Source organism: Sciurus carolinensis, chromosome 9, assembly GCF_902686445.1.
Source record: "Sciurus carolinensis chromosome 9, mSciCar1.2, whole genome shotgun sequence".
Taxonomy (NCBI): domain Eukaryota; kingdom Metazoa; phylum Chordata; class Mammalia; order Rodentia; family Sciuridae; genus Sciurus; species Sciurus carolinensis.
Genome location: NC_062221.1, coordinates 1,059,523 through 1,082,024, shown reverse-complemented (window position 1 = coordinate 1,082,024; position 22,502 = coordinate 1,059,523). Strand labels below are relative to the sequence as shown.

General features: G+C 41.4%; 1 protein-coding gene and 1 non-coding gene across 2 annotated transcripts; one reads left to right on the top strand and one right to left on the bottom strand.

Moving 5' to 3' along the window:
• Positions 1 to 307: 307 nt before the first annotated feature.
• Selenot (selenoprotein T) lies at positions 308 to 19,713 on the bottom strand. Its single transcript, XM_047565072.1, has 6 exons — positions 19,489 to 19,713; positions 6,400 to 6,510; positions 5,632 to 5,758; positions 3,364 to 3,451; positions 1,496 to 1,649; positions 308 to 1,022 (listed from the first exon to the last, which is right to left on the bottom strand). The coding sequence occupies exons 1-5, from the start codon at positions 19,623 to 19,625 to the stop codon at positions 1,525 to 1,527; spliced, it is 588 nt and encodes a 195-aa protein (XP_047421028.1). The 5' UTR covers positions 19,626 to 19,713; the 3' UTR covers positions 308 to 1,022; positions 1,496 to 1,524.
• On the top strand, positions 7,980 to 8,053 carry Trnad-guc (transfer RNA aspartic acid (anticodon GUC)). Its single transcript has one exon. It is a non-coding gene; the product is annotated as a tRNA-Asp (tRNA).
• Positions 19,714 to 22,502: the final 2,789 nt, after the last annotated feature.

The following is a 22,502-nucleotide window of genomic DNA, read 5'->3' as shown; positions in this document are numbered from 1 at the left end:
TCAGTAAAAATTAAATTTAAAAATTTTTCAATTTTATTCTTCAAATACAACAGAATTCTGATATATCACTGATGTTAAGTGATGTCTATTCACTTAATATCAATGTTGTACAGAGGTTCAACTGAACTTTTATTTAGTGAGGTGAGTTTCAACTACCTTAAATATGGTAAATGAAACTCTTTTTTGTGTGTCAGTCTAAAGTGTGTCCCTTAGGAGATTATCTTTAAGTTAAAAAAACAGAATTAGGCAGGCGATGATTAAATACAGTGTTAACAAGTACATTTAGCAATAAACTGAAACTTCTTCATTTAACTGACATCTGCTTAGTTTTTTATTAAGTTAAGTATAAAGGCCCAGTTAATCAACTCATTAGACTGGTCAAGGCAAGACACTTGAACTACACAACAGAATTTAAAAAGCAGTTGGTTTTGTAGGAGTTCTCTGGTAATCACACACGCGCACACACACACACAAATTGGTAGAGTACTCTGGATATTAGATGCCCCCCATAATCTTGTTCACAATCTGTAGTATTTTGAAAATTATATAAATTGGACATGACCAAATTAGAGATGACTGATAAACTCATAAATATTTGGGAACTTCAGCTGTATTCCCTAAAAGATTGACTTTAATTAAAAAAAAAAAAAAAAAAGGACTCATATAAAAACACAAGATTTAACAGACACCCTGGAGAAAAAAAAAAATCAAATTGTAACTCAATTTCCTACTTCTTAAATATGACTAAGAAAAAAGTTACAAGTAGTAATGTCTACATTTAAAAAAAAAGAAACTATTAACTGGTGAATCTGGGCTGGGGAAAGCTATACAGCATTATTGCACTCCACGAATGTGCAGAATGCCAGAATGTGCCAGCACTGAAGAACTATCTTGCACTGAGGTTTTCCAAGAGGTACAACGAGCCTGCCAAAAAAGCATCTGGTCTGTACTAACAGCTTGCTGTCTTCAGTACAGGCCTTCATAGTGTCAGTCACGCTGCTCTTGCAAAGATCCCTTAATGTCTGAAAAATACACAGAAAGAACACTCCAATTACCATCTTGCAAAAACTCTTCTAGAAAGTCAACTCAGAAAAGAACCAAGAACAATTCTGCTGAGAAAAAATTAATTAAAACTCATCCTCCATATTCACACTTGCTTACAAGTTTCCTATCTTGAAGATGCTAGGAAATATGTATACTCTTAGACACTGATTATCTGAAGGTAAGGAGAGGAGATATGTATACGCTAATATATCAATTCTGGCTATCAGCAGTTGAGAGTTTAAAAATTATCATAAAGGCCTTCAAGATAAAATTATTAACAGCCTTACTCTGGCAGGTTCAAACTCCCTTGATATAAATTTTAATGAAGGACACATCAATCTGTTTAACCTTGAATCAGAAACTTAAGTGATAATACATGTAATATGTAGTAACAGTCGTGATAAGAATTAACAAAAACCCATACAAAGCTAGTATATTTTTAACTACTTACAAAAGAGTTTTCAGTGCTGATAGGTGGGGCTATGATCGATGATGTGGAATTGAATCCATATGCACATTGAGCTTCATTTCATTGTCAAGAATTTGAACAAGTTGTTGCATGGATGGAAGATGACCAGATTCCAGCTTAGACCATACAGGTACGTCTAGAAAAAGGAATGGTACCCAACCCCAAAATTAAAGATTCTGTAAGACATTCATTCCATAAGTATTTATCAAGTGTCTATGTACACAACTGGGGATATGAAAGTGAGCAAAAGCTTCTTGTCTTAGGGAGTTTACACTCTGGAAGAGGAAATACCAAGAACTATCTAAATAGCTACAAAATCAAAAGTGCAGACTAAAAGTAGAACTAGGAAGTGCTAGAGTGCTATGAGAGGCACGAACACAGGGTTCCACTGCTGCCAGTCAGAGAAGTAATACCACTTAACCTGAAATCTAGAAATGAAGAAAAGTCACCAGGACAAGAGTGAGGATTCATGAGAGCAGGAAACCTGAGACAGAGAAGTGTCAAAACTGAAAAGAAACCTGGCACAGGGAATGAGCCAGAGTGTAGCTGGAATGCAGGAGGAGGAAGACGGGAGGGGAGGGAAGAGCTGGACGGGGGCCAACAAACTTCAATGAGACAGGAAATCAACCATTTTTTCCAGGACTATCGCTTCTGTCATAACTTTTCAACTCTCATGGTAGCCTGAAAACAGTTCTAGGTGATATGTAGAATGGTACAACTGTGTTCAGATAGAACTTTATTTATAAAACGGGCAGCAAAGAATATAAAACACAGATCCACAGTTTGCAGACCCTTAGACTAGATTGTGCAGAGACTTTTGGTCATATTAAATATTTTGGTCTTTATCGTGGGAAAAATAATAAAGCCATTTAGTGAATTTGAGATATTCGAGCAACAAGATAAAATCGGCATTTAAAAAAAAAAAAAAAAGAAACTCTACTTTTTAGAGCAGATATTGGCAATTTTTTTCTGTAAAAAGTCAGATAGAAAACATTTTAGCTTTATGGACCAAGAAACAAAATTAAGGGTATTATATAGGTGTAACTGTAAATCTACAAAAAACAAATTTCCACCATTTTTCATTGATGAAACCAAGAACATAGTTATGAACACAACTTTGAATTTCATATGATTTCCATATGTCATAAAACATTCTTGTTTTTTTCTTTTTTTAAAACTATTTAACAATGTAAACACCACTGTTAGCTAATGGGTCCTATCTGCCAACCCCTGATTTAAAGAGGGAGGGCAACAAGTTAATTGCAGCATGAACTAGCATGATGGCAGTAAAGATGAACACAGATTTCTGAGCCATTTAAAAGACACAACTGAGAAGACCTGGTAATTCACTAAACACGGGGAGTGAAGAAGAAGCTGATATGATCCTAGGTTTTCGGGAACTCAGGAGACAAATGATAGTGCCATTAAAAGAATCAACCATGCGAGAAAAGCAAATTAACAGCATACAGGAATTGCAGGAAGCAGAAATGATCAAGAGTCTACTCTGGAGCAGGTCATATTTAAGATTCCTGAGTACAGCATTGAGACAGATTTAGAATTCTCTAGAGCTTCATGTTCAGGAATCATCCCAAAGACTTTAGATGAGGACCAGACAGAAACTTAACACAAAAAGGAGGGCCAACTCTTTAAGAAATTCTAAAATTTCAAGTAAAGGTAAAGACAGAATAAGTTAAAATTTTCTAAATTGTTTCTTGAATCTTCAGTTTTTATCAAATAAACTTCTTTTACATGAACATTAGAGAAGTTTCTCTTATGAAAAACAGAAAAGGTTCTTGCTCATTAGAAATCACTTAAAGTTTAGCACAACATGCAAACTATTCAAAACTTACCATTTAAAGTTATCTCAAATGCCCCCGTTGACATACACTGGTTCTCAATCATGTTGCTCAAGAAGAAAACCATCATGCATGCATAGACCTAAAAGAAAATATAATTAAGTACAATAGGCAACAAAGTCATTCAAAGTTAAAATGTGGGCTGGGAAGATAGCTCAGTTGGTAGAGTGCTTGCCTTGCAAACACAAAGCCCTGGGTTCGATCCCCAGCACCGCAAAAAAAAAAAAAAAAAAAAAAAAAAAAAAAGTTAAAATGTGACAACTTAGGACACAGTGATCCTTTTAATAAATGATCTCATTCTTTATTTGTTCAATGCTCTTTTAAAATCTGCTTTAAGAGTTTGTGCACGGGGCTGGGGATATAGCTCAGCTGGTACAGTGTTTGCCTTGCATGCATAAAGCCCTGGGTTCAATCCTCAGCACCACAAAGAAAAAAAAAAAAAAAAGAGAGAGTTCCTGCACAACTACTTCTGCTATTCCGTAGGTTCAGGTAACACCCACAGAGCAGGGAAACTGGAGCATCAATTCACAGTCCTCCACATGCTGAAGAACTCACATGATGTTCACATGGTACACAGAAGTCCTAAGAGGTGGCATAACAACCAGTTAAACAAAAAAATGCCAGTGTAAGAAGGGTTCATTTTGACACTTTTATAATGCAACATATGAATTCCCAAGAGACTAGTGATGCCACGATCAGTAACTTCAAGCATCCAAGACAACCATTTATGTTTCCATAAAACAAATCATTTTAAGTCAAAGTAAGGAAAAGGCAGGACAGAAAGCATGGACAGATTAGTTATTCACTGTGAGAAGACAAATCTATGCTCCCCCAAAAGAGTCTAGAAGCTCTTTCTTATACACATAAGAGTTTTAATTTAGCAAAATCACTAAACTAAAAATTGGATATAGTGAGGATGCCAATTCACAGCAAGTTGTTTCAGAAAAATAAATGTCCACTGCAGACAAGAAAGAGCTTTCCCTCCTGCCCCACTTGAGTTAGGTGGGTTCTAATTTCCTAACATTTGGGAACATAAATCTACTTTCATAGAAATAAAACACAAGGAATTGTCATAACGGCTACAGCTTGTAAGTGTATTCTTTTTCCACAGTATATCAACAATGGTGTGTATATCTACTGAGGTAAAATGCACAAAGGACAATCTGGAATCAATTAAGTACAGCACAAAACATTATCAGCAGTTAAGTACTCTACTTCCCATTCTTAATCCTTTGCAAATTAACATTTTGTTAATGACAGGGCAGACACACCTGAATTAGAGACAACACTTGAGGACTCTGTTAAGATCCCTGCCTGTTCTTGGAAGCAAGTGGTTCCCTAGGAGAAGGACAGCTGTGTAGGAGTCTGGTAAAGGAATTCAGCCTACAGCTAAAGGACAAACTGGACAGAGGGCTCCACAAGAGAACTTGCCCCTGAGGAAAGCATCTAAGCAACACCCACAGAGATAAATAAAAATTAGACCCATTTCTGGTGATGTAGATGATTCAGAAAAAAAAATAACTTTAAGCAAAACAGATGAAAACAAACATACTCTAGCAAGAATATCTGCTATAAGACTACAAAGCAAAAGAGAAATAGCAAAGAAACTCAAGATTCTTAAGTGTATTTACATTTATTCTTTCTGGCAATTTGCCAAACAGATCCCTACAAACAGGAAGTCAAAGAACAAATAATTCAAAAGAAAAAGGAGTTTTAATAAGAACCAATCAACAGAAACACACTTTTTAATGTGGATCAATGCACTAGTGGTATATCAGCTGATATAAATGTATATAATTGTATTTTGATGACTATGACATGACCTAAGTGATGTAATCAAAATCAGGTTAAAGATTATTTTCTGCCCAGGTTCTAGTAATAAATAATATCTCCCTTTATGCCCCCTAAATAAAAGGGTAAAACCATTACCCTTAAATATATATATATATATATTTTTTTTTTTTAAACAATTTTTTTTTGTGTGGTACTGGGGATCGAACTCAGGGCCTTGTGCTTACGAGGCAAGCACTCTACCAACTGAGCTATCTCCCCAGCCCTAAATATATTGTTTTTAAGGCATAATGGAAACTGAAGCCAAGTGAAGCTAAGTACTTGCCCAGAGATAAAATGACATAAGTTGAAATAATACACATTAATATGTAAATCAGTGACAAGTACCTTCTGCCAAAAAGAAAAATACATTAAAATCTTTTAACTGAAAACCTAAGAACCTACAGTAACCACAGTTATTAAATTACTTACCTTATTCTCTTGGCCCCACTGCCAGATGCTAGGAGCTTGCATGCCAAAGAAAGCAAAAGGATCCTTGCCAACAATTATTAAGCCTATTAATACTAGTTTGAAGATTGACAGGAAAGATGCTATGTGTCTATCAAAAAAAAAAAAAAAAAAAAAAAAAATCAGAAGCCATAATTTCTCATTTACTTTAAAGTTTCCTAATTCAAGTACATGTATATAAACATTTTCTAGATACCAAATCTAAAAAAGTTACTAATCATGAAAAAGCAACCAAAATTTATTATACGGTTTTAAAACAAAATGTTTAATCTTTTAAATCAATTCAAAAATAAACTTAAAAATCATATAAACTGGCCTTTAACAATACTATCACTTTAAGACGGTACAGAACTTAGTATCACTGATCCTCTAAAATGTTGGTAATCTGGGGGAAATTCAGTGTTAAAGAACAAGCTTAGAATTGTGTGAAATCCTGAAATGGGTTCAATCTCTAGCATCAAGTGAGGCGAGGGAGTTCTTAGTCTATTTCTGCATTAAAACTACATTAGAAAATACCACTTTAAAAGGACTGTCATCTCTGAAACAACCTCATTCCTTTTTAGAGAAAAACTCTATATTTGAGCCAAACTTGCTATTTATAAAGTAGCATTCTCTGTATATTACTGTAACCAATTAAATTACAATAACCAAGAAAGGTAAGTGATAATAGTTCACAGAAGCTTGTGAAGTCAAATAAATTGTTTCCCTTTTAAGTTACTGAAATTTACTTACCTATAAATTGGTTGAGGGAGGTAATTCTCTCCTTCGATTCGGATGTCTGGGTACCGCTGACTAATAACCCGCATGTACTCCTCAAACACCCGCCTGTAACCTCAGGAAACACTGCAGAAAAATAAGTGTTTCCATAAGTGGTTGAGATACATAGATTAATTCTGTAGTCAGAAAAAGGCTAAAAATTATTACTGACATTAAATTTTTTTCTCAAAATCACAAATTAATGACAACCCAGATGAAGCATACAGGGAGTTTTCTTCCTTTTTACAAATTTCACAAATTTCCCCTCAAATAACTGCTCCCCTATTATAAAAAAAATAATAATAATTATTATTATATATATGTATATATATCTCAACCTTTTAGCTTTGGGCTTTTGTAAGACAACAGCAAATACCTATATTCTCTCTCTCTCTCTCACGCACACATATTCAGTATATCTTGAACTCACACACTGATTTGGCCTTTAAAAAAAAAAAAATCAGTGATATGAAAACAACTCTCATTCATCTGAAATAGAAACTTCCAAACTGGGGTGCAAGAAGCTTATAAAGAATATCAAGGTGTGAGACGTGAAATGGGTTTTCATTCCACTCTGCCTCCACCAGGGTAGGTTTGTACGATCATTATAGGAACTTAGACTGGACTATTAGATCCCTTCTGATGCTAAAATTTAAATCTACTTTGTGAAGGAAAACAAAGATTGAGAGGATAACTCTCAGCAACATGACATGACTCTGGAAATTATGTCAACGGCATCCAATCTTCTCCATGACAGTCTCTAAACGACTTACTTTCAGCTGTCCCAACAAGAATAGAATATGCCACCAAGAGCACATCTAGAGAAAAGGATCAACAGAAGAGCTTGCAAATTCAGGCCAAATTGTGCAGCACTTAAGTTCACTAGGTTCTAAGGAAAATAAATATCATAAAGTAACAAAATCAACAATGGTACAGAGGAAGCCCGGTCAGTAATTAAGCTACAGTAGAGTAAAACAAGGTGCCAGCTTTGTCAATCAAAGAAAAACAACCCATTAACCACCAGTACCAACCCAAAGGAAAAGCAGAGTTTACACTGAGATAGGGTGAAACAGCATAAATGTTAGCAGATTAGTAGATCCCTACTTAAGAAAACCTGCTTTAAAAAAAAAAAAAAATAGGTGTGGTGATGCACACTTGTAATTCCAAATCCCAGCAACTCGGAGGCTGAGGCAAGAGGATAGCAAGTAATAAAACAAAAAGGGTGAGATTGGGGATGTAGCTCAATGGCAGAGTGCTGGCTTACCCTGTGCAAAGCCCTGGATTGGATCCCTAGCACCACAAAACAAACAAGGCTGGGGGTGTGGCTCAGTGGTAGAGGGCCCCTCAGTTCAATCTCCAGCATCAAAAAAGAGTGAGAGAATTTGACAGTCATTCTTTAGAGAAAATATTTATTTCCTTTACTGTTAGAATGAAATTTTCTCTCTCTTTTTTTTTTTTTTTGCAGTACTGGGGATCGAACTCAGGGCCTTGTGCTTGCGAGGCAAGCACTCTACCAGCTGAGCTATCTCCCCAGCCCTAGAATAAAATTTTCAGGCTGGGGATATAGCTCAGTTGGTAGAGTGTTTGCCTGTCAAGCACAAGGTCCTGGGTTCAATCCCCAGCACCACAAAAAGATAAAAAAAATTATATTTTCAAGAGTAAATCTTTAAAACATATAAACTTTTTCAGGAATAAACCTCTATATAGCTAAATATTTAAACAAACTTACAAATTTTCAGATGCCTTCTTTAATATCCATCTAGTTTAGCATTTTATTATTACTTTTTTTATTCTTGTCAATCAACATTTGGAGCTTTTCAGAGTTCATATTATTAATCTGATGAAATTCCAAATTTATAGAAGAGTTGTAAGGATGGTGCGAAGATCTTACATCCTAGGATTAGTAGTTCACCATAACTCTCTATAAGAAAAGTTTAATGTTACTTTTGTCCTGAAGCTATTACAAAAATAGTAAGTCAAACCAACTTAAAATCAAGAAATGCCATTTGATTTCAATGCCCAAGTTGGCACCAGTGTCTATAATAAAACTAATTATCTAAAATAAAAGTATTTAAGCTTTTTTTTTCTTTCTTTTTTTTTTTGTACCAAGGGTGCTTAACCACTGAACCTCACCCCCAGGCCCTTTTCTATTTTTAAATTTTGAGACAGGTTCTCACTATATTGTTTAAGGCCTCACTAAGTTGCTGAGGCTGGCCTCAAACTTTCAACCCTCCTAACTCAGCCTTCTAAGCCCCTGGAATTACAGGTGTACACCGAAGTATTTAACTTTTTTTCTTTTGCAGATGTAGATGGACAACATGCCTTTATTTTGTTTATTTATTTTTTATGCGGTGCTAAGGATGGAACCCAGTGCCTCACATATGCTAGACAAGCACTCTGCCACTGAGCTACAGCTTCAGACCAAAGTATTTAATTTTTTTTTTTTTTTTTTTTGTGGTGCTGGGGATTGAATCCAGGGCCTTGTGCACTCTACCAACTGAGCTATCTCCCCAGCCTAGTATTTAACTTTTAAAGCAATATTTGAGAATGAGCCTGGCTAATTTAGTTGAAACTTCTTTTTCATAGATGAAAGGGGAAAAAAATGAAGCCCAGAGAGATCAAGTAACTTTTCCAAGGTTACACATTCATGTAAGATTTCACTTGTTCAATATCTATGGAATGCCTATCACACATCAAGCGTTGTATTAGGCAGTGAGTGACACTGACAGAGGCTGCCCTTAGTGTCAGGACTGGACTACAGCTGGACTTCAGACTCTCCACACAGGACAGTCAATGTTGTGAAACAGCAGTACCTGAAGGAAAGACGCTCAGCTGGAGAGGCATGTCTAAGTGCAGGCCACACTACTGGTCAGACTCGAAACAGTGACCCTCTTTCCCCACAATGTGCTTAAAAGCCTAAATTTACCCTTTGTTTTTCTAATCCCAAGTCCAGTTAAGTTTCGGACCTCGTGTGAAATTCCAAACAGAACTGGCCCACGATCTCACAGTCCAAAGGGCCTTAAACTTGCACTCCTCTATTTCTGAGAAACGAAACGCTTACAGACTGCCATGGCATGCTTCAGACAAGCACTCACACAGTTCCTCTACATTTGCCTTCAGGCGTGTCAAGAAAAACCAAGGAACTTTTTTTCTAGTACAACTGTTTTCACCCCAAGTAATTTTTCTGTCTTGAAAGCACTAATCACTACTACAAACAGATGTTTTCCAAAATGAAACATACCCAGGGCTTGTTGAGGTGGCAAATGCTAAGTTAGAGTCACTTATGGTGAAGAGCTAGCACCATGCCACCTACGTCAAACCCAGCTCTTTCTAGGTACCCCACTCTCCAGCTCAGTGAGCACATCTGATCCCAGCGCGTCTCCAACTGGTAGGTGTGTGAACATCCTAAAAACACACCAATGGTTGCCTACTTCTTGAAAAGAAGTCTTAAATTTAAGTCTCATCACTTTGCAAAACCCTTTTCTAGTAATCTAGTAATCCAGAGATAACTTACTACAAGGACTCAACTATTGAATTGTTCGAGTTAAAATATTTTCCACACAGCACTTTTCCCAAAGATTTTGCAAACATATTAAATGATCTATATGTAACCAACAGAAAAGAAATTTGGGGAACAGAGAAAAATCTCTTGTCCATGATATTTCAAACAGATCCTGTGCTTTTAAAAGTCCACCATGCATATAGCCTCCTCATTCACAGTACCAACCAGTTCACTTCTCTCTACTACATCTGCTGCTAATTGAAGTCAAATGTCTACTTTTACCAAACCCAAGCCTGTCACATAGGCCCACCTCTCCCAGCCCCAGAGTAAAAGAAATATGGGGCTGGGTGTGGGGTGCAGAGGTAGAACGCAACCAGCATCATAGGCTCTGGTTTCGATCCCCAACATTATAAAAAAATAAAAGAATACCATTAGCAAAATCTTAGACGTTGATTGCTATGAAGTAAATACCTGTGATTTTCTGTTTTCATTATCTAACTCACCCTCCCCTTTTATGAGCAATACCCACCCAGCCCCTACCCTGCTACAGGATTGGGTCCCATTTATATGAGACCAAACCCTTGCCATAGCATATGTTCCAGAAAGGCACCCTTCAGAAGAAGGTCCAGAGCTTCTTTTCTAGAAAAGAATGTGGATTTTAAAATGTGACTGCTAAGTGACATTTAACGCTAGACCTGCTGGGTGGAGGAGTCAACCTATCCATAAGACTAAGAAGAGGAGATCCAGCTGAACTTCAGAGAAGTATACATTTTACTGAGTAAAGTAAAAATGTGAATCAGAAGTGTGAACAAAGCCTGCCCAGGTTTCTGAGTTTCCCATTTCAGTCTCTGAGGCCCTATTGCTTCTGCCTTTGGATTCCAACACTATTCTTTTAGAAATCTTTAAATGCATTCCCAATGCACTGTCTACTCTCATTCAAATAGGTTTCTTCTACTTGAATCCCAAAGGTTTCAATTAATATTTTTTGTACCTCCCAAAGAAAATCAGAAAGATGTTTTATAAATACTGGTTTCTGTCTACAGCACTGATCATCCCCAGCAGCTCCCTGGTTACTGAAAACTGACCACTACATTTTTAGATGTGATCTTCTCCTTGCTCTGTTCACCATGAGGTAGTAACAGACATCATGAGTTGCATCACCTGTTCTTAGCGTCTTAAGCAATTAAATATGAACAAGATGCTCAAGGAGCATGGAATAAGCTAATCTGACCAACGACTTTTTTTTAAAGATTCCGGCTGGGGGAAGGAGATCAGAAGGGCAGCAGAATTCATTGGTCCTAACTAGCCTTGTATTTATACGCACGACCAGGGTAATCCCACATCAGGCACAACCACAAGAGTGGAAGCCTAATAGAGTAAGTTATACTTTTATGTATGTATATTCTGTCACAGTACATTCTACTGTCACATATAACTTGAAAAATGATGCAAGCAAGATTTCTCACACACTTCAGACCAAGACTGAAAACCATAGATCAGAACATGTTCTTTTCTTATTTTTATTTTTTTCTAAGAATTGCAACACTAAAGAGGCGGCAGCTTATCAGGGTAAGGAACTGTGTTACAAGACCAACTGACTTCCTTTCCAGTGCCCACCACCACAACAAAACGAATGGCTTTGAAGAGGTTCCAAGTCCTGGCTGCTGCAGCAGTGTACCCAACTGTCACCTGAAATGAGTCCACAGTCAACAGGTGAAAGTACAAAAGGAAGAGGAAGACAATAAACAAAGCACCCAAAAGAGCTTCCTAGTTTGGCCAATGAATGAACAGGGAACACAATAAATGTTATTTTCTCATTAATATAATAACTTACTAAAATGCAACAGGAGCAAATTTTTTGGCATGTGGATTATATCTTAATTTTTAAGTGTACTGAAAAAGATAAAAACTGTATGTAATACATGTAGGAATTTGACAACAGACAATTCCTTCAAAATGCAGATAAATCACTGTTTATTGAGTATCTTTATCAAGTCACCTTTATTGAGTGGCTACATAACTCCATTCATTAAAAATATATATATATATATATAATATATATAATATATATATATATAATATTTTCCAGAGCAAAGAGAAAAAAAATCCTTCCCCAGGAAGAACTTAAGCAATTTATAAATTTGGAAGGATAGGTTGTCACAGGGCCAACCACAGTAGCCTACAACAGATCATACCTTTTTTTTTTTTTTAATTGACTGTTGACAGATATTCTAAGCTCCAGAGATAAGCATCAAGCATAAGATAAAAATCTATGCATTTCTGCCACTGGTAACATTCTAATGGAGAATAAAGCTATAGTTTGTTAGTTGATAATATCTGAAGCTATTTCTCTTGTTTTGTCTTGTCTTGCTTGAGGACAGAGGGAAAAGAAAAAAACCTGAGGGTTTATGAGAAAATGTCACAAAATTAAAGAGCAGAAGCGTAATCAAAAGATTAAAAATAAGAGCGACAATCAAAATCTGTAATAAGGAGAAAAAAAGAGATGTGGAAGAACTGCAGGAAAACTCAAAACCAAAAAGCAGAATTAAAACATTCTGAGGATCTAGCAAATCAAAACCATAATGAACTGTGAACTTACATGCACTAGGATGGCTACCATCAGGAAAACAGAAAATAACAAGTGTTGGTGAGGGGCTGGGATCCCTATTTGTGGTTGGTGAAAATATAAAATGGTGCAGCCATGATGGATAACAGTATGGAGGTGCCTAAACATTTTAAAAATAGAGTTACCATATGATCCAGCCACTGTGGTTTGATTATGATTTGTTTCCTTCGAATGGCATGCTGAAATGTGACTGCCACTGTGGTAGTGTTGGGAGGTGGACTTTAAGAGGTGGTCCAGTCTTGAGAGTGGTTCATTCTTCTGGAAGAGAGCTGGCTGTGCTCCCTCTTCCGAGCTCACTTGCCCTTCTGCCACCGGTGAAGCAGCATGGGTTTCGCCAGATGCAGAGCCATGCTCTTAAGACTTCCAGCCTCCAGAACCTTCACCAAAACAAACTTCTTCCTTTGTTAATGACCAGTCTCAAGTATTGCTTCAGTAACATAAAACAAGCTAAGACACAGGCAATCCCACTTGTAGGTATACATCCAAAAATAATTCACCAAAGCAGGATCTTGAAGAGATATTTGCACACCATGTTGATGACAGCATTATTGACTACTGTGAAATAAAATGTCCATCAGCTGATAAATGGATAAAGAAAATACATTTACTTATCTACATAAAATGGAATATTATGTTGACTTAAAAACAGGGAAATCCTGCCATTTGCTACAACATAGATAAAATTTGAGAATACACTAAAAAAAAAGCCAGTTACAAAAGGACAAACACTGTATGATTCCATGCACAAAGTGTCTAAAGTGTTCAGAATCCCGAGGAAGAAAAGAGGGGGAGTTAGTATTCACTGGGGATAGGGTGAAGGTGCTCAAGATGAAAAAGTTCTAGATTTGCTGCACAACAAAATGTGGATACTCAACAATAATGAACAGTGCCCTTCAAAAGGTTAAGATGTAAATTTAATGTTTAAAATTTTTACCACTATTAAAAAAAAAAAACAGTTTGAAAAACATATCTTGAGGTTCTAAGGAGAAAATGATGTGGCAGAAAACTGAAACCAGTAACAGGAGACCAATAAACAAAAATTACAAAAAATTTGAATAGTAATAAATGGATCACAATATACTGATCAGATTACATATCCTATCAGAAACAAAAACAAAAAACTTTCTGAGAGCCCACCAAACATTTGCAGCTGTTGACCACCATTAGGTCACAAAGAAAACCCAATAAGCAGAAAAAGCAATTGTCATTTTAGAACAAAATAAAAAATTTAAAAACCCACTTTATGAAGTTCTAGAAGTTTTAACCAATCCAAGTATGTCAAATTTTAAAATGTGATACCTTTGACTTAGTCACATTATCCTTCCATGGGTTTATTCTATGGAAATAACTGAGTAAGTATACAAAGGTATTTAAGGATATTTATCTCAACAAAGTAACATAAATTCAGGCCAACATAAATGCCAATCAGTCAGGCACTAGTTAAATAAAGGCATACTCATTCCGTGAAATGTTATGCCTGTGGATGGAGATCTGCATTTACAGACACGAAAAGGTTTAAGTATGGGGGCATGGTTTTTAAAAGCATACAATCATGAACTTACGTAAAATTACATTGCACAGTATGTGTTATTTTGAAGGAGATGCTAAACACACACGCTGCACAGTACGGGGTGCTTTATGCTTCCATTTTGCCCCACGGCTAAGTCAGCTTCATCTGCAGTAGTTTTCAGTTGGTGAAAGCCTTTCTCTCTGTCTCCTGGAGTTCCCCACTCCTGCCTCTGCTCCCCTGCAAAGTCTCTGGCTCCCGGAATAAAGGTTCCTTCTATCCCCTAGTCCTCTATTTCACATCTCATTTAGAATACTTATTCTCTTTACTATAAACACTGGTATGTCTGTCTCTCCTACAAGAAAACTGGCTTTTGAACCTTACTGTGAAAAAATCACATCTTCCTAAAAATTGAACAAAAAAGGGGGAAAACAAGTGGCATGGGAAAGCGGGGCATAACAAAAATTTAGAGTATGTCACTATCACTACAAGAACTGATTATTAGTGGTTCACCTACATAAGGGAATCCTTCCTCATCAATTCCAGGCTGCACCCATCATGGTAAGGAATGTGAAAACATGACTGCCCTTTTAGGAAAGCAGGGAAGGTGACCATCAGAGAAGCCCGAGGGCTCGTCCACAGTCTTGACTGACAAAGACAGAAATACATGAAGATAAACAAATACATGTGCTTTCACTTTTTTCCTTTAAGTCTTCTAGCAGTGCAACAGAGAGTATTAGGGGTAAATGGAAAGCAACCAACATTCTCATTATGCAGATGAACAAGCTGAGTGCTAATGAGATGACTCATTCACCAAACTCACCAAACGTTACTCAGAGCATAAGGGGTAGAAAGAACAAGAACCTGGTCTCCAAACTGCTAGTCCAGTAAATGAGCAGTTCCTGGTCAAGAAGACAGTCAAAATGTATAGGGTTATCTTGGATTTTTTAATGATATATATGACTTGATTTTCTACTAGTCATCTAATGTTTCAATTTTCTACAAGAGGATATAAAACCTTTAAAATCATTCAGTCATGTTTCACCTACGTCTAAAAGCTTTGAACTAAGTTCTTCATTTATTATTAAGGAGAGACAACTATTATGTGCACAATATTCAATTAGATGTTGCAGCTTTCTGTTCTTTAAAAAATGGCAAAAAAAAGACCCAAAACACAAACAAAATGGTAAGTTCCATCATTATAAACTTGCAGAATTTAAAAAATCTAAACCATCAGTAGGTGTAGCTCCCACCATTTTATTTTTTCTCTGACATTTTACTAATAGTCTGATGTATGCATCAACTTCTTCTGGCTACTTCATTTCATTGATTCCAAGATGCATATTTTCCCATAGTCAGCATCTCAAAAACAAGAAACAAAACAACAACAACAACAACAACAACAAAACCCCACAGGATTTATCTTATTTATCTTACTAGGCTATTAATGGTGTATATTTTCTTTCTAAGTGATATATAAAATAACGATGCACCCAACAAGTCATTGTATCTGTGGTTTAGTGAAATACAGCGTCTGCTAATTTAACTTTTTAAGTTTCACTTACTACAGGTATTCTGGAATGATTAACATTTCTTTGTGGGGTTTTTGCTCTGGCTACTGTGTCTTTGGTTTTCAAAGTTCAGGATTCCAAAACCAGGTACAGTAGTGCACAGTTGTAATCCCAGCTAGTAGGGAGGCTGAGGCAGGAGGACTCAAGTTTGAGACCAACCTGGGCTACTGAGCAAGACCCTGTCTCAAATAAAACAATTATTAAAAGGACTGGGAATGCGAGATTTGCCCAGCAGGCGCAAGGCCCTGTAAGAAATAAGCAGATAAACACAAATCAGGACTCCCTCCCTTCCTTTTCTCATCACAACACAATCCATAGAACTTTGTCTGCTCTCACTGTTTACTATTCTGGGAAATGGCACACCATCATAGCTGAACTCAGAAGTCATCTTTGACAGTTCTCATTTCAGGATGTCTCTCCTTACCTCCAAGTATACATATAGTCCCCAATACCCATGGGGGGCTGGTTCCAAGACTCGCCCCCCTATGCCAAAATCTGTGGACACACAAGGCCCTTAAAGAAAATGATACAGGGCTGGGGAGATAGCTCAGTTGGTCGAGTGCTTGCCTTGCAAGCACAAGGCCCTGGGTTCGATCCCCAGCACCAAAAAAAAAAAAAAAATGATACAGTATTTGCACACAACTTCCACACCCTACTGTATAAGTGGAGTCACCTAACGGTACAAATGCCCTCAACAGTTACACTTTCCAGGGAACGACAAGGAAAACGTCTGTGTTCAGTACACACGCCACTTTCCCCCTCAGACATTTCTGATCCACGGCTGGCTGAGTCCACGATGTGGAGCCCTCAGAGATGGTGCCCACTGTAATCCATCACTCACAGGTGCTAAATTCATCTCCTAGAGAGCTCTCAACCCTTCTTTGTGCTCCCCACCAGCTCTGACCCAAGTTCCACATCTCTGCCTTGGACAACTCCAAAAGCCCCCACGTGCCTTTCCACAAAGAAGCTCTCTGGTCTCTCCCACGCAGGGCCTGCCAAACCCTCAAGGGCCTTGCCTCTTGCTCCTTGAAGTCGGCCAGGCCTCTCATGTAAACTATGTTCTTTCCTACTATATGTAACTATAGTTACATATTTACAGGGCCACTGCACAGTATTCCCCTTACCTGCAAAGGTCATTCCAAATAAATCTTACCACTTGAATCTTAGTTCAAAATCTGCTTCCGGATCTCAACTAGGTCTTTCTCATACTACCCAAACTGCAGTTAGAACTTGGCTGTCCTATAATTACAGCAGTGGATAATTAACAAAATTTGACAATTCTGCCATATTCTGCTTATGTTTTGAAATCTTAACTTCATTTAACCTACTTTTCTCGGGCTGGAGATATAGATCAGTTAGAGTGCTTGCCTTGTGCATACAAGGGTTCAATCTCCAGTACCACAAAAAAAAAAAAAAAAAAAAAATCTACTTTTCTCAGCAGTAATCCAACTGTCAAATGTTTAAATAAATATTAACTGTGAAAGGTTGTAATCAGTAATCTTTTTAAACTGCAGAAACTACAGATTTGATAATGCTAGATCACATACGTGCAAAGAATAAACACACGTGCCAAATATCATCCCTTTCTACCAGAATACACATATTAAAAGCAAAGCAAGCAAAGTGTAACAAGGAAAGTTTAAGCTCCACTAGAGCTTTATGTAGATGTGGTGCTCCGTATGGGCCTCACACATGGTAGGCAAGTGCACTACCACTGAGCTACATCCTAGCCCTTTCTATTTTATTTTGAGATAGGACCTCTCTAAATTGCCCAGGCTGGCCTTAAATTTGCAATCCTTCTGCTTTAGCCTTCTTAGGAGCCAGAATTACAGGTGTGTACCACTGTGTGGAGCAAGAACTTCCTTTCAATGCTTAACAATTCAAATAACCAGGACAAATTTTTCACAAATGTGATATCAATGCCAACAAAATTTCCAAATTCTATTGTTCCATCAACAAACAAAAAAGCCAAAAACTCAGATACAAAGAATACTACTGGACCATTTTTGCAAGTTTCATTAGGTATCACACCTGTCTCATTCACCATGAAATCTTTGGGTACTGAATAACAATTTATTCAAAAAGCATTTATGAATACGTAATAGGAAATGCTGTCACAAGCGTGACCTCTCCAGTTCAATTTCATTGTGCACTGCATTGCTATTTTGTTCCAGAATCATAAAAGTATAATTACCAGATATGTTGAACTATAGTTACATATCTAATTAATACAATTAATTAGTACATTAATACAAAACACGGAACAAAATCAATTGAAAGTAAAAGTAGCTCTTTCATAAATGTTAAGAAAAACTGCATTTCATAGCACTGAGATTTCAAATGAAATCTAAAACATTTCTCATGCATTTTATCCTCAACTGTATTAGCTTCCTCTACTTTCCCAAACTTGCAAATGAATGTTCAAGAGTCTATCAAAACCAGAAACCTAATATTCACTCTATTATAAACAGATTAATCTCTGGGGGGAAAAGCAACAAACAAGCAGCTAAATTTATATTCAGAAGGACATAATACAAGTGACTTCCTAGGTGTATATTAAAAAAAAATGGAAGCACTTTTGTTATGTAACATGTTCAGGGTGACAGCAAAAGAAACTCTTCTTACACGTCAGAGAAAAGTCATTTTTTTTTTAAATCGAAGAAAAACTAAGCATCAAAGTTTCAAGTTGTGAATTTTTAAAAAAGCTTAATAGGAGCCCCTCGCACTACTCAGAAGGCTGAGGAAACGGGAAAACAAGTTCAAGGCCAGCCCGAGCTATTGGGGAGACCACCTTAAAGACTTAAGAAGAGCTGGGGATGTAGCTCGGGGTATCGAGCCTGCGAGCGAGCACCGAGCCCTGGGCGCAGTCCTCGGCTGCGCCCGCCCTGCACCGGCTCACTCGCTCTCGAGACCTGCCGAGAGCACCTCGGGGAAGACGCACCTGCAAAACGCGGCGAGGACCCCGGCAGAGCAGACCCAGAGAGGGGCGTTCTGGGGCAAGAGCGCGGAGGCGGCGGCAGAAGGCGCGGACGCCCCGAAAGCGGGCCTTCCGAGCGGCCCTAACGACCCGCCAGACCCGGCGCCGACGGGTCGGGCCGCACAGCGACCGCTCGGTTCTCACCCTCGTCACCAGGAAGAAAGGGCGTTTTCATCCCAGGGTCTCACCATCTTGCTCCCTGACTCCGCTTTAAACGTCGCAAACTTTGCTTAATCCAAAGACGTCGTTTCCGACGGCGAAGCCACAGGCTGGCTGACGCAGCACCCCGCGGCGGCCGCTCCGCACCCCAACCGCGGCGGCCGCGGCAGCGTTCCGGAGGACCCGCGTTCCGAGAGGCGCAGCCGGACGCCCTTCAGGGAGCACGCCGCCTCCGGAGCCCGGCCGAGCGCTCCGCCGAGGACCCGCACCGCCGCGCGCGGGGCGGCGCCGGGCCCCGAGCACCGCCGCCCGAGGCCGAGGCGCCGAGCGGGCGCGAACGCCCCGCTCGCCGGAGCAACGGCTCCGGCCGCCGCCGCCCGCCCCACGCCCGCCGCTGTCATCCGCAGGCCCGGCGCTCCGGCTCGGCCGCCCGGCGGGTGACGGCCGCCGGCGTGGGCACCGCGTGACGCCGCCGGCCGCGCTGGTCCCCCCGCGGCGTTTAACCTTGTCGCGCCCTCCCGCCCCAGCCCACCTCCCAGCCCGCAAAAGGCAAGCAAGCGGTTGTGCTGCGAGGACCCGCGCCCGGCCGCGCGTCCAGCCGGGCCGACTACGGCGGGGCGCCGGGAAGGCGCAGGGAAGACGCAGCAGCTAGGCCGCGAAGCCGGGGCCTCTCCTAGGGAGCGGCGCCGGGCGGCAGCGCGGCGGGGCGGCGCGCCCACTCACCAGATCTGGAACTTGAGCAGCGGCCCCGTGGCGTACTGCATCTTTAACCTCTTGCTGGGCACGCCGCCCAGGTTGGCCGAGGCCTCGCCCCGGGCCACCGCCGACGCCGCCACCAGGAGAAGCAGCAGAAGCCTCATCTTAGACGAGACAGCCGCTCCGGCCGCCGTCAGACCCAGACTGCGGCCGGCCCAGCGCCCAGCCGCCGGCGGCTCCCCACGGCGCAGGCGCGGTCCGCCGAGGGCGGGAGGGAGGCCGCCCCGCGCCTGCGCGCCGGCGCCTGCGCCCCGGGAGGGAGCGCGGGGCCGCGCGGCCGCCTCGCCCGCACCATCTTGGACGTGCGCAGAGGCGGAAGCGGGCGGCAGGTGCGGCGGGCTGCGGACCCTCCAGCCGGCCACCCGGGACGAGAGCGCCCTCTCTGTCCAGCCCCTTCCCTGCCTGTTGCCCCTACTTGCTTTCTTGACCCGCGTCAGGTTCTGCCTAGTGACCTAGGAGACGCTCCCTCTCCCGGTTTCCCCGCTCCTTGTTAGGTTTCCCAACAGTGAAAATTCAGACCCAGGGAAAGACAGGACCAGTAATTTGCTTTTGTAATAAGGAACCAGTATCTAGAAACACCAACGCAACCCTAGCAATCTCCTAAAATTTATTTTTTGCTTTTTCTTTCATTTAGATCTGGTTTTTCTAAAAACCTAGCAAACTTTCAAAAAGAATTCGTGTTCGAGTTTCTTATGCTTGAAGGGTTGAGAATAGTATTCCTACAAGACAGCCCCGGGGAAAAGGGCAAGATGGTGTGGCTCCGGAGGAGAGGGAAATGAGCAGACCATTAACCCTCTCCCAGTACCTCCTTTCCAGTAGCAATGGGCCCCCGAGGAAAAGAAGGCAAGCCCAGCGCCCAGCCGTCCCCAGCAGCCCCACCAAGGCGGACGTCCCCAGCAGTCCCACCAAGGCAGATGTCCCGAGCAGCCCCACCAAGGCAGATGTCCCCAACGGACCCACCAAGATGCGTCCCCAGCAGCCCCACCAAGACAGACGTCCCCAACGGCCCCATCAAGGTGCGTCCCCAGCAGCCCCACCAAGGTGCGTCCCCAGCGGCCCCCCAAGACAGACGTCCCCAGCGGCCCCCCAAGACAGACGTCCCCAACGGCCCCACCAAGACGGACGTCCCCAGCAGCCCCACCAAGGCGGACGTCCCCAGCGGCCCCACCAAGGTGCGTCCCCAGCGGCCCCACCAAGACAGACGTCCGCAGCGGCCCCACCAAGGCGGACGTCCCCAGCGGCCCCACCAAGGCGGGCGTCCCCAGCGGCCCCACCAAGGCGGGCGTCCCCAGCGACCCCACCAAGGTGCGTCCCCAGCAGCCCCACCAAGGCAGACGTCCCCAGCAGCCCCACCAAGGTGCATCCCCAGCAGCGGCCCCACCAAGACAGACGTCCCCAGCGGCCCCACCAAGGTGCATCCCCAGCGGCCCCACCAAAACAGACTTCCCCAGCAGCCCCACCAAGGTGCGTCCCCAGCGGCCCCACCAAGGCAGACGTCCCCAGCAGCCCCACCAAGGCGGACGTCCCCAGCGGCCCCACCAAGGCGGAAGTCCCCAGCGGCCCCACCAAGGCGGACGTCCCCAGCGGCCCCACCAAGGCAGACGTCCCCAGCGGCCCCACCAAGGTGCGTCCCCAGCAGCCCCACCAAGGCAGATGTCCCCAGCGGCCCCACCAAGACAGACGTCCCTAGCGGCCCCACCAAGACAGATATCCACCCCTTCCCAACCACAGTGGGTCCTGAGGGTAGGAGGGGGCACTGAAACCTGGGCCTCAGACTTTACCCTTTCCCATTGTGGGTGAATCCTGGAGGAAGAAAAGCAAATGGCGAAGCTCCAGGTAACAGTGCGTCCCAAAGGAAGGAGCTAAGCAGTGAGTGAACACGGAGTTCTCAGCTTTTCCCAGTGACAGTAAATTTGTGGCTTTTTACAACTTCTTTCCTGGCCATCGAAACCAATATGTCCTGCTTCAGTCTCCAATAACTAAACCACTTTTATCCTGAGCTGTAATACTCAGCCCATCTGTAACCGTGGCCATTTTTCTACCCAGAAAAGGAGCCCCTTTAGTGTGTGTTTGATTGACTCCACCGTGGAAAAATGGAAAACTTGCTGATTGTTTAAGGTCTGCTGCCCTCCCGGCTGTGTTCTCATAATGTTATCAAAAACCATGTTGGTTATTTTTGCTTACAATTCCGTCATTAATTTTTAAACATTAGACTTTTTATTTCTTTAGCAGTTTTAGGTTCACAACAAAATTGAGCTCAAGGTCCACGTTCCCTGTAAGCCCACTGTCCCCATGCATGCATAGCGCCCCACTATCATAGCCCCTCATTATCATAACCCCTTCTAGAATGGTAGTTACCATGGACAAACCCACGGTGACAATTATCCCCTAAGGCCAGGTGGGAGAAAGAAAAAAACAGGTAGAAAGAAATCAAGAAAGGGCAAGGGGGCTGGGGAGGTAGCTCAGTCAGTAGAGTGATTTGCTTTGCAAGCACAAGGCCCTGGGTTCAACCCCCAGTATGGCAAAAAAAAAAAAAAAAGGCAAGGAAAACTAGTTTTAACCTGAGGCTCTGCCTACCTTTCCAAGCCTGTCACTCCTGAAGCCAGGCTCTAGACCAGACCTGTCACTCCCAAATTTTTCTGGGACATCTGAACATCTTGTAACCATAATTTCACTTACTTATAATTACTTCATGCAGTACTAAGTAGCCCACTAATAGATCAAGCAAACAGTGGATAATTTAAGAAAATCTAAAATTTAGGGGACTTTCCAGTGTATATTGATCAGATAATGGAGACCATATCAGCCTAAGTATGATCAAGCCATAAACAATCTTGTGGTCACCAGACTGATGTCATTCCTACATGCCTTCCCATAGGTAGCCCTCACCGACTTCCCTTTAACAAAAGGAAGTGGAAACCTCAGATGCGACACACTCTTTAGATGGCCCACATTCACTTCTTCAGTGTGTGTTTCTTGGT